At 41.6% G+C, this 13,133-nt stretch overlaps 1 protein-coding gene across 3 annotated transcripts in view; it reads left to right on the forward strand.

Annotated features, from left to right (window-relative positions):
• The window catches only part of CHST15 (carbohydrate sulfotransferase 15), a 76,946-nt gene extending 64,201 nt beyond the window's left edge, over positions 1-12,745 (forward strand). For all 3 annotated transcript variants that reach the window (XM_083506177.1, XM_083506179.1, XM_083506178.1), the window contains exons 6-8: positions 7,433-7,589; positions 8,735-8,882; positions 12,130-12,745. In XM_083506177.1, coding sequence (XP_083362303.1) covers positions 7,433-7,589; positions 8,735-8,882; positions 12,130-12,320 — 496 coding nt within the window. In that variant the 3' untranslated portion in view covers positions 12,321-12,745. The remainder of the gene's footprint in view (positions 1-7,432; positions 7,590-8,734; positions 8,883-12,129) is intronic.
• The last annotated feature ends 388 nt before the right edge of the window (positions 12,746-13,133 follow it).

Raw genomic sequence — 13,133 nt, forward strand, 5'->3', positions numbered from 1 at the left:
TGAAGATTGCCCAGGGTCTTGGTGGATCACTTAATTATTTTTTCTGCCTGTTGTAGCAATTGAAATGTGCTGTGCTAGATGCTATATGATTCTTAATTTTATTTTTATTGCTCTTTTTTCTCATATATTGTACTTCATTGTATTGCAGTTTGAATGCCATAGGATTCAGATCCTAATATAATAAAATGCAAAATGTGAAACAAAAGAAGCAATAAAAGTACAATTCAAAAATCAATACTTATATTTAATGTGATGAATATGTCATCTTCAACTACAAATCCACAGACCATCTGGGTGAAGTTTATGGACCATACTTTGGGACCCCCAACTCTAAGGTGTATTTGTATTTGTGGTGGTTGTTCTTTTTCTTGGTTCTGTCAGCTATTATTTCCATGTCTTCTCCATTCCTACCACAATGCTATACAGGCATTTGTGTAATCCTTGAAAAGAAAAAGTGGTGCAAGGGAGCACATAGTTGTCTCCCACAAGTCTATGTGCTCCTCCTTTCTAGCCTCATGGCACATATCTCCCCTTTTTGTATTTAAAAAGAAACAAGCAAGCTTCCCTACCACTGCAATATCACTCACTGTTGCTTCCTTTTGTGCAATGAGAATACTACAGTTGCAGGATCAGAAGCTTATTCTGCTGCTGCAAAGATACACTTTTCTCTAAGGTGACTTGAGCAAGTCTCCTGCATCAGTTCTGTTCCCCTCTTCCCCAAGGCTTTAATGTGCTGGCTTCAGTTTCCAAGGAATAGTCCTAAAGTTTCTTAGATAGTGCATTGCTTGTTGCCCCCCTGCCAGGTGTTTGAGAGAATGCCGCAGGTTTATATCTGCCTGTTGAAACATTAACATATCAGACCACTGATCCATCTAGCTCAGTCTTGTTGACAGCGACTGATAACAGCTCTCCAGGATTTCAAGCAGGAGCTGCTCCCAGCTGTTATCACTTTTTGTCCCTCATCAGCCATTTTGGGGTACACAACAGGTTTCAATCTGTCTATTAAAACTAATGGAGGCATGATGCCTGCATTGAGTTCAGTGGGCACATTGGATTTTTGTGAACATTTTATTTTCAAGCATTCACAAAAGCTCGAAGGCTTTTGCGAGTGCTTGAAAATAAAATGTTCTCAGTGGAAATGCTTGGAAAACTCAAATGATTTTCAAGTGGAACATGGGGATTTTTGTTCATCTCTAACACAGTGGTGCTGGTTAGAACAGAGCTGGAAGGTCAAACTCAGCAGACTGAACAAGAGAGACTCTATATATAGGAGGGCTAGCTTACCACATTTGTGAAGTAATACACATTAGCATCTAAAGAGAAGGGGGGTCGGGGTATAAAACTATTAAAGAGGCTATAATTACTTGCACCACTGGTTGAAAATAGTAACTTGTGGAATTTAGGAATGAGATTATTTTTGTAGGGAAATGATAACTTTTATCCCTATTTAAAGGTTCCGTTCATATGCTGTTTCTGATCAGCTTATACTTAGGGAGAGCTGTGGATTCATGCAAGATCACATGTTCTTTTCCTGATACAAGGGAAGATGTAAATCTTAAACTGGCCCATTGTGACATTAAATTCCTTCCAAGAAGTTTTAGTCATGCCATATTCAAATAAATGGATGAACGTATGGTTCATTCATTTCCCCCTGTGAAAAGGAGGTACAGTGGGAAGTAGGGGAGGAAGTAAAATCTGATCAGGCTCATAGACTATTTGCCTTGTCTCATTTGATTTGTGTCCATAGGCTCTGCCTCTTTCCAGATCAGTCATTTTTACAAAATGGGAGAAAAGGTGGTAAATCAGTTTCCAGTGCCATCAGCATTTCCTGCATCATGGCCACATATATAAAAATCAAATATTAGAATGTAAATTGGCTTTTAATTTTTTTTCTTTTTTGAAAGATAGTCATAGGGAAAACACACTACTGCCTGATGTGAATGTTTTCCTTATTAGAATTCTATTCTCATCAACAGCACTACATAGAATAAGAGCTGTCAACAGTAGTGCTCCCCATTGCCCAAGTCACCTCATGGCCCCCTGCATGGCAGACAGTGCACTGTTGACTTGATAAATATATTTTGTGGCCTCTGAATGTTAACAGATGGTAATTGTATGCAAGAGAGCTGGATGAAGTGGCTTTCTTCTGTAAATGATCTGGAAATGCTCTGCAATATGACTCTAATATTCACCAGCTGTTGCTTTAGTGTCTGTCTCATATCGTAATATACCCCCTTAACTTGGGAGATACCAATTTTGTCCACTTGTAATGGATACAGTTTCCATTACAATAGATTGTGCTTTTTCTCTCACCACGGGATAAATCTAACCCTATATGTACTGCTGAATTGTAAATTCTTTAGTCCTGACAGCCAAGTAGCATAACTGTGCCTTGCCATAATGTAAATATTTGATGGATAGAGTAAAGACCCACATGCTGGTTTTATCCTAACCTAAGGGAGGTTACACCAATATTATTATAAAAAAATTCCTTCCAGTAGCACCTTAAAGACCAACTAAGTTAGTTCTTGGTATGAGCTTTCGTGTGCATGCACACTTCTTCAGATACACTGAAACAGAAGTTGCCAGATCCTTCTATATAGAGAGAGAAGGTGGGGAGGGGTATTACTCAGAAGGGTGGTGGGAATGGTAGATTGGCAGATAGCTGAGATGAGCCTGTTGACGACTCTTAACGACTGCAATAGGTCTTACAGGAAAAGGCAAGGGGTGAGAGGGTGAAAAATGGCTAAGTCATGTATAATGAGATAAGAATCCAATGTCTTTGTTTGAACCAGGTCTCTCCAAGTTTGGTAATGAGTTGCAATATTATTGTCACTATTTATTTAATTGTTTTGGGGTTTTCTTTAGAGGAATGCTGTAGGGATGGAGAAAGAAAAACTAAGAGTCCTAAACTGGACTGGAGTTAAATATGTGTTTTATGTCTAGAAAAATTGTACACTGATATACAGCATAGCTTCCCCCTGTAAACTAATTGACTTCCAGTCATTTTGAGCCATGGAATTCTATAATTACGTAGCTCAGCTGTAAAATATCTTCAGAGATACTAGTATTTGGCCAATAGAGAATCTGTGTTATCTTGGGTACTGGAAGAGAATACAATGGCCATGGTTGTGGTAATGCCTCGATATTCCTCATTGGTACTATTCCCCAGTGGCGTAGCGTGGGTTGTCAGCACCCGGGGCAAGGCAAGTAATTTGCGCCCCCTAACCCGTGGATTTGCGCCCCCTAACCAGTGGATTTGCGCCCCCTAACCCTAACCCCCAGATGTTGCGCCCGGTGCGGCCGGCCCCCCTGCACCCCCCACGCTACGCCACTGCTATTCCCCTTAATATTCCAGCAGTAGCTGCAGTGCACATATTTTCCTTTCCTAGAATCTGCACGAACAAGGGGATTCATACAGCAATTTATTTAATAGTTTAAACTTAGAAATGCAACAGAACACTATGGCAGCTGCACTTGCAGTTGCTCTTCTGCTGCCCTAGCACTTCATGTGACTGTTGTGTTATGGCATGCCTGCTCACTCACTTTTCCTTTCCAATGCCTTTGTTTTCCTTCTCTTTTCCTTCTGGCATTAGAGAGACAAGCAGGCAGCTACCATGTAGCTGCATGTTTCCTTAGTTGTGGAAAAACACATTTCTGTACCATGACAACACAGAGGGAAGAGGAACAGTCACACCGTTGAGAGCTGCAGGCCCATGTGACCACCCGTGAACATTTATTTAAAGCCTGGTTCAGCCTTTCATTTTTGCTATCATTAAACAGCTTCTGCAAAGTTGTTAACATAGGGAACACATCAAGAACCAAGTATTTATGCTGATAGAATTGAAATATGGAACTGTGCTTGAAAGAAATGGTTCCACTTTTTATGCTAGGTTCCATTTCCTCTGCAATCTTTTCTGATGAAGAGGCAGTCATGTGCACCTACACTTAATTGTGATAGATTATGGCAGTCGGTAGCAGCATCAAGTGAGCCATAAGTAGCAAGAGCAGCTGAAATCCTCATCAGCAAATATTTGGTTTTTATAAAGATGTCCCACAAAGCAAAATAAATAAATAAGGAAATATCCTACAACTTATACAGATTTCATTAGAATACAGTGGTACCTCGCAAGACGAAAGAGTTTTCCGCAAGACGAATTTCCCTATGGGCTTGCTTCGCAAGACGAAATGTCTTGCGAGTTCTTGCGAGTTTGTTTCCTTTTTCTTAAAGCCGTTAAACCGCTAAGCCGTTAATAGCCGCTAAGCCGCTAAGCCGTTAATAGCCGCTAAGCCGCTAATAGCCGCTAAGCCGCTAATAGCCGTGCTTCGCAAGACGAAAAAACTGCAAGACGAAGAGACTTGCGGAACGGATTAATTTCGTCTTGCGAGGCACCACTGTATGAGAATCTCTGTCTACATGAAGTCCCCTTGCTGTACCATAGTTTAATCACTAAACTGTGTAGGGTGTGCTTCAGCCATCTCTTCTCCCCTGCATCTGGGAGAAGGACTTCCTAAGCTTTTCATTTTAATCAACCCTTTAGTTAGCTAACAGTTTTAACCTCCTTTTCTCTGAGGCAGGGACTGTGGTATAACTCTAATAATGGTACGTCTCAAAAACATAGGAAGTTGTAACCTTGGTTTCTCAAGCTGTACTGCTTCAATAAACCATAGTCAATGTGAACCAGGTTCCCTAGTTCAGCAAAGTCCCCCTCTTGGCCATGCAGAGGGAGGGGAGTTTTGAGAGCTCAAGGCTTGTGCATAAACCATATTTTATCTGGACATACAAACATGAACATATGTATCTCTAACAACTCTTGGGAAAATCAATTTCATTCCCTCTTTGGAGAAATGTTCTACCAAGAGAAACTAAGGCTGCAATCTTAATCCATACTTACCTGGGAGTATGTTCCACTGATCTCTGAGGCTTAATTTTGAGTAAACATATATAGGATTCTGTTGTGACACACATACATAAACAGACTATTCAGGAAAAGGTCATCAGAAAGCAGATTGGTTTCAGTTAAAGGGTTTGGAGAAGGAGATAAGACTCTAAAGGTCATTGTACTTAACCAAGATACAGGCATGAGTTTCCTGTAATGGGAAAATTGGTTATAAGAATCTGATTGGTCTTTTAAGATATACATTTTAGTGAATTGTTTTTGTTTTAAAAAAGTATAACTGATAGACCATTGACAGAGCATACTGTGCTGGGCATGGTTCTGCTAATATTCAGACAAGTGATAACAACAGAAAGCACACAGAGAGAAACATATTTGAAGTTGATTATAATCAAAATGAATGACAGATCCCCAGTTTTTTGAGGAATATTCCTTGGTATCAAGCAAAATATTAGCTGTTATGGGTGTAAATTGCATAATAGTAATCAAATGCAGGGTTGCCATATTTCAGAAAGTGAAAACCCGGACAGGAAAGTTGTTAAGCCCCCCCCCCATTTTTTTTGAAGCTTTTGAGCTATTTTTAAATGACACTCCCAGCACGGGTTGCCATATGTCCAGATTATCCCAGACGTTAAAGTGATTTCCACTCTATCACAATTGTGACTAGCTTAGTTGCAATTCTTATTTCTTGATCCTAAGCTCTAGGGGGTAACTTCATGGTTATGTAAGTACAGAAAGCTGCCGCCCTCCTATAAGATTAGATTTTAATTCTGAGACAGAATTTCATACTCACATTCTATTTTGGAATGGATATGTATGATCATGTTGTTTATTTTTATCTGTTTAAGTTTCCTACCATCTTGAGCAAGCATAGAGAAACTGCAGTCCTCCAGATCTTGTTAGACCACAACTCCCATCAGCCCCAGACAGCATGATTGGTAGCCCACCAACATCTGGATGGCCACAGGTTCCCCACCTTGGATCTAGAGAATGTGATTAAATGGTGTTGGCAAGAAAGAGCCATCTAAATGAGCTGCATATGCCAGCCATCCTTTTGGCTCACTTTCTTGGCCACCTTCTCGCCTGTCTAACCTAGATAGCAAGCGCTATTAGCTAGCACTGATGTTACTCAAGGCAGAAATTGCAAACTTCACCTTTCTCGATTTCTTTTGATAATGTGCTTTTAGTGAGTAACCTTCTTCTACACACACATTTCTGCAGGGAAAGTGGGGGAAAATTGTTTATGTTTCAAAGTGCCGCATTTAATGAATCGGCTGGCTCCATCCTTCCTGTTTTTCTCATATCTTCCAGTTTCACAGCCAACTATTTCATGCACAGTAAAACAGGCGGCTGCCTAAGGCAGCAAAATATTAAGCACGGCCAAATATTCAGCACGTCCGTATTGTAAGTGAAATATAAGCTGGGAGTGGCACACTTTTCTGTTTGTTTTCATTACACCTACAGACAGAGCTTCCCATTCGTACATGGCTCTGTTGATATAACATACCACACAGAGACACAGCAGTTAGTGAGACCCTCCTTTCCCACCTCTGGCTGTTCTGACATCTCTGCTGCACTCTCTTTTCCTCCTTCTCATGAAAATCAATAGAGTTTTTATTCGTCACATGAAAGGAAGGGGGGATATCTTTCAAAGTAAACAAGCTTGAAGCTGCTAGCAGGTGTTTTACCTTAAAACATCTTTTAAAACAAAAGGTGACAGTGGGCTGAAGTAAAGTGTATCAAAATTCCAAGGTCAAGGTGGTTCCTAGGGATGAGTGTGACTTTGTGTAGCAGGCACAGGTCAGGGAAGGGGCCACAGCAGGAGGGAATCAACAGATAGTGAGACCAGAGGAGAGGTGGCTGAAAAAGAGTGTTCGGTGGACACTGGACTGGAAAAGAAGACCCTGAAGGAAGGGTATTTGGAGGTGAGGGAGGCTTGAGAGTAAGATAACTGAAGATGGGGAATCGAAGAAAGGAGTGACTAATAAATAAGCAAAACTAATGAGAGTGGCCATGCGACTTCGATAATCAATATAAAAGTGGTAGCAAACAAGAATGAATAAGAGCAGCAAGGAATATAGTCTGCAAGGAGCAATATGGGGTAAGATCTGAATCGTGTGGTTCATATGGCTAGTTTGAGAGATAAAAATGGTAAGTTAGCAAAAAGAAGACAAGTAATAGTATTATTAGATCTTGTTCCTATAATATTTGTTCTCATCTGACACCCCTGGCATGACCGAAGAGATGGTGGGAAGATGCTGGGAAGTATGCTCCACTAAGGTGAGGTACTTGTAGGATTCCTTTGCCAGATAGGCAACTTGGATCAGCCTGGCATTTCAGTTTAATTTTCTTTGGAATGGAGCTGTGAGACTTCTGCTGGAATAAACAAGAAATTAAAGCACAGCCTTACTATACAAATAGCACTCTTTCTTTTCTTGCCTGGACAATAGCTATTGGTTTATTACTATGATGATGATGAGGGATGGCTTAGCTGCAATTGTGCTTCAATTGTTCCTGTGTTATTTCATTTACAGATTGTATTCTGATTATCTTTACTTTGCAAGTGCTAACAAATCTGTAGAAGACTTCCATGAAAAAGTGGCTGAATCATTGCAGCTCTTTGAAAATTGCCTGGCAGATTACTCCCTGAGAGCCTGTGTGTACAACAACACCATTAACAATGCCATGCCCGTACGTACATTTCAGTTCTCACTTGATATGATTCTTAGACAATAGAATTTCATGAAGCTGGTATTATCACATATTAGAATATGTAACAAATATATTACAGAGTTAGGGGAAAACACCAGAAAAAACCACTATCTTCATAAACTTGTGTTTGAACCTGGTGGTTCATATGACAAAGTCTTTCTGCTTAAAAATAAATCCATCCACATAGAAGACAAAAGGCTGGATCTTCTTCTAAATTGGGGATTTAACTGTTTATCTTTGGTAAGAAGGGAGCATTCCATCAGGTGAGCACCCAGCTAGAGCATTAATGGGTGCTTTCATGTACTATTATCCCCTTTCTCCGCTGTGAGGACCCTTTACAGCATTTGGGTCTTTTTAGTCTGGAGGGAAAGGGAAGTAAAGGGGAACATGATAGAGGTGTATAGAATTATGCATAGCACAGTGAAAATGAAGACGGGGGCATTTTTCTACTTTTCTCATAACACTGGTCTAGAACAGGAGATTATCCAATGAAGCTGAATGTTGTAAAGTCAGAAGTACTTCTTCACACAATGCATACTTAAGATAAAAAATTTGCTGCCACAAGATATGGTCATGGTCACCAGCTTGGCTTTCAAAGGGGATTAGACAAATCCAATGGCTGTTTGCCATGGTGGCTGCATGCTGCCTCCCGTATCGGAGGGCAGCATAACAGCTGAGGGAGAACTATCATCTCCCCTCTGGGCTTTCCTGATGCATGTATGCCAGGGTTGCCAACTTTTCTGGGTCCGTGGGCACATTTGCAAACCAGGTAAACTGTTGTGGGTACAATGGAAGTGCTGCAGCTGTACGCATGATCCCTGCAAGTATGCACAACACATGCACACTCACTTTCTCCCCATCTCCATTTAGGCTTTAAAAATGATTTTCTTGCTGTTTTTCAAGCCTAATATGGGTGCAGAGGCGGAGGTAAGAAGTTAGCCTTCCAAAGTCTAATTTCAGGAATGGGAGTCCTCTGCTATAGCAAATATGGTGACCCACGAGTATGTCACATTCCTGCAATAAAACTATGCCTTGCATAATCTCACTTATTGTTGTCTGCCATGGCCAATTCATTTGGAGTGTTTTCTTAAAACAATAATTTATTTTGTTTTTCATTCTTTTAGGTAAGGCTCCAGGTTGGTCTGTATGTTGTTTTTCTCTTGGACTGGCTGACAGTTTTTAATAAAGATCAAATACTAGTTCTCCGCTTGGAGGATCATGCATCCAACGTTAAGTTTACTATGCACATGGTGTTCCAGTTTCTGGATTTAGGTAGGAAATTTTCTGACCTTTCTGATTAAAGCACATTTAATGAAATTGCCCTGTTTTTCTAAGGATCTGCTTCAGCCCCCTTCCTAAATCTGCTCTCAGACAGTCCCTGGTAATTGCTCTGTAGTTAGATCACATATATTCAAATTTAAAGAAAAACAAGTTGCTTAAATTTAGCCATTCTTTAACCAAGAGGTATGCTATTTTAAATTTAATTTTAATCCACAGGTTCATGTTACCTTTGGGTCACTTGCCACATGCTTTCCTATACAGATAGTATAAGAATATTGCATTTAAGAATGTTGCATGTTCATTGGAAGAACTGGCAGATGTACAGACTTATGAAGTAGTGCAGTTGCATCAAGTTATGGCTGCACACTCCCCCCCTCCACATGGAGCAATTTAGTGATTATCTATATCAAAAATGGCCTTCAGTGAACCATTTCTATGTGGAAACTGATCAACATGTGCTGCTATGCTAAATAGCAGCCTTTAGGTCAGGTTTGGGAATCAGGCATGGGGAACCGTGGTCCACAGGCTAAATTAGGCCCACCAGGGATTCTAATTTGGCCCATGAGGCCATTTTTTCTTTTGCCGTGTCCACCTGCTGCCATCTGTGGGTAAGGGAAAGCTGCAACTGCAAAGGAACAATCGGGAGCATTTGAGTGTGGTTCCAATTGTTCCCCTACAAATGGGACTTGGGTTTGGTGTTTTTTGTTTAAATGGCACCAATGCAAGTCCTGCTGGGAACTGCTCCCAAGTGGAGCTGATTCCTGGGCTTGTATTCAGCTCCACCCAGATGTCAAGGTGGCCTACCTCTGCTTTAGATCATCAAAAGGTTGCAGCATGTAATATATTTCAAAAGTGAATTGCTATCATTTTTGCATGAGGGTGTGCTGGACCTCTATGCATGAGTGACATAAATGCTTCCTGACATCAGGAGCTCCATCATAAGAGGATAACTTTTAAGAAAAAAGGAGAAAGAATGTACATTCATGATTATTTTATGCTAAATTGTTCCGAGAAAACAATCAGCCATAAGGATTTATTCTGTTTGGATGAAGGTTGGTTTAGACATTTTAAAAATAGATGAACAATTCATGCTGCTTACGATGCAAAATGATTTAAGTGATACATGGGGGATGGAATCATATTATGTTTTAAATGCAGTTAACTTTTAAGTATTTAAAAACTGTCTAAATACTACAGAACATAACCTGGAGTAGAACAGTTGCATTAAACTTGTATTAATATGTGGGAATTAGGGTGTTGAGCTAGAACGATCCAGCACCAGCAGGGAATTTTTTTTTTTACATTGTGTAAAGAAATAAAAGAACACATATTTACTTAGAATGGCTTGCAAGTGGAACAGGAGTCACACTCTTCATGTTTTCACATGGTCCCTCTGAACTAACATACCTAGGGTTGTATCCAGCTAAGTTCTATTCACAGTAGACTCACTGAAAATAAAGGCCCAAAGTTAATTATATTCATTCTTTTCAAGGGGGGTACTCTTGAGTAGGACAAAATGGCTAGAACCCCTATTTCTGCATCTCAAGCTCACGCTCCTATGGGGCAAACAATGATCTGAGGTTAAATGCATGCAAGCATTCAATATGCATGAATTCCCTTCCTTAAAGAGTGGGAATGTCAGTGAACATAACCAGAGCCATTGTGCAAGAGAAGGGGAGAATTACCGTATTTTTCGCCCTATAGGACGCACTTTTCCCCCTCCAAAAATGAAAGGGAAATCTGGGTGCGTCCTATGGGGCGAATGCAGGCTTTTGCTGAAGATTGGAGAGCGAGAGGGGTCGGTGCGCACCGACCCCCTCGCTCTCCAGGCTTCAGGAAGACATCCGCAGCCTAGGCAGCCCTGCGGGAGGTCCCGCAGGGATGTCTAGGCTGCGGATAGCAGCCTGCCGCCCAGCGCGAGGGGCGCCCTGAAGCAGAGCGCCCCCCGCGCCGGGCAGACATCCGCAGTGTGTTGGAGCCCTGCAGGAGTTCCCCGCAGGGCTCCCCACGCTGCGGATAGCAGCCTCCCGCCCAGCGCGAGGGGCGCCCTGAAGCAGAGCGCCCCCCGTGCCAGGCAGACATCCGCAGTGTGTTGGAGCCCTGCAGGAGTTCCCCGCAGGGCTCCCCACGCTGCGGATAGCAGCCTCCCGCCCAGCGCGAGGGGCGCCCTGAAGCAGAGCGCCCCCCGTGCCAGGCAGACATCCGCAGCGTGGGGAGCCTTGCAGGAGTTCCCCGCAGGGCTCCCCACGCTGCGGATAGCAGCCTGCCGCCTGGCGCGAGGGGCTCCCTGAAGCAGAGCGCCCCTCGCGCCAGGCAGACATCGGCCAGCCCCACAAGCTCGGGGGACAGCAGGGAGGCGCAGCGCCGCCATCCCACTGTTCCTTGACCTGGTTCTGTTTCCCTGACCTGCTTTTGGGGGGGAAATAAAGGGAAAAAAATTTTCCCTTTATTTCCCCCCCAAAAAACCCAGGTGCGTCCTATGGGACGGAGCGTCCTATGGGACAAAAAATACGGTAACCCTTTCCTCACATAATGGAGTCGCACTGAAAAAGGTCCTTAATGACAACTTCAAGGAGCACAAGGCTATCAGTGGCTACTAGCCATGATGACAATGTTCTATCTCCACTGTTGGAGACAGCATGCTTCTGAATACCAGTTTCCGGGAATCACAAGTAGGAAGAGTGCTGTTGTGCTCAAGTCTTGCTTCTAGGGTTTCCACAAGCATCTGGTTTGCTACTGTGAGAACAGGGCACAGGACTAGATGTGCCTTTGGCCTGATCCAGCAGAGAGCTCTTCTTCTTCATATACATTCTTTCCAAAGCTGCTATATTAGCCCTAGCAGAGAAGTTTCCATTGGCATCAATAGCAGTTGCGGATGGGGGATTTTTGGTGCATGTACAGAAAAGGCTAAGCTTCCTCTCTACATTCCATGGGGCTGTTTATCCCTACCAGCTGAAAAGAACAAAAGAACAACAATTTAAAAACCAAAATCTTGTATAGTAAATGCGTGCAAACATTTCATGCCATGTATAGTTTGGTCCTAATAAAAGGGGTGGTGTGTGCTTCAGGCACTGCCAAGAAGCCATGCTTCCTGTTCAGACAACAAGCTATAATGTCCAAAAGCCACGTTTATACATCTCATGTCACTTAACTTAGAAATGTTTCAGGAAATGCATAACAGAAAGCTATACAAGCATATTTTGTGGTTATCTTTTTCTTTTTCTTAATTTTACTACAGGTGCTCTAAGTGAAAAAGAAGAAGCTCTAATTACCAAAAGTCCTGCATCAAACACTAGGAGGCCTGAAGATCGCAATTTGGGCCCCATGTTACCTATCACAAAGGAAATTCTACGAGATTTCTATCAGCCTTTCAACACAAAACTGGCTCAAGTTCTTTCTGATGAAGCTTTTTTATGGAAAAAATCCTGATGTGTCAATTCCGGTACCACAAACACAGTGCTTGGGATTATTTTTAAAACTTGTTTTCAGCTGTAAGCAATTGCCCACTCTGAGGCCAAGCAAGCCTACTGCAGTTAAATCTTTGTCTCCACGTTCAGCATACAATATGTCAACGAAGTTATATCAGATTTGCCATAGAAGAACATAAAGCTCTATCAATGTCTTTTGTAAACTTTTCTCTCTCTCAGCAAACAGTGCGCCAATAGCCTTGATATGAAGCAGTCTCGCATTCTGTGGTTATGGTTTTTGAAATGCCATTTTTAAGCTATTGTTACAGTACAGAAAGCACTAGCCACCTAAAAATGCACATTCATTCTAATTTTTAAGATATGTCTCGCGTTCTTTTGAAACTATTCAAAACAGCTTTTTAACCATTAAAAGTTAATTGATTTTCATCTGGAAGTCTGTTTTTAATTTCAACAAACTCTTCAATATGTGTTCTCTTTGCCCATAATAAACCTATTGAATCTGCCTGAGCTGTGTAACTTAATTCAAAACCAAGTAACTTTTTAATGGATGATTGTGTTTTAGTAAGCCCAAAGCAGAATGAATCCTTCCACTGTAACAGTGATCAAGAGAAGAATTTTCTCAATGGTGACTTACTCTAAAATATTAATTGAAAAGAGGGCTGACTTTCAAACTGATGTAAGAATATGATCCAGTCATAATAAGTTTACAATCAAATAAAATAAAAGAAGAAGGAGGGAGGGAAATTATAGCTTTGCTTTTCGTTTGGTATAGTTATGTGCTGTTTCTGTCCCTATGCAATATGGGTCTCATCCA

The sequence above is a fragment of the Podarcis liolepis genome, assembly GCF_965112155.1.
Source record: "Podarcis liolepis genome assembly, chromosome: 5".
Lineage (NCBI taxonomy): Eukaryota > Metazoa > Chordata > Lepidosauria > Squamata > Lacertidae > Podarcis > Podarcis liolepis.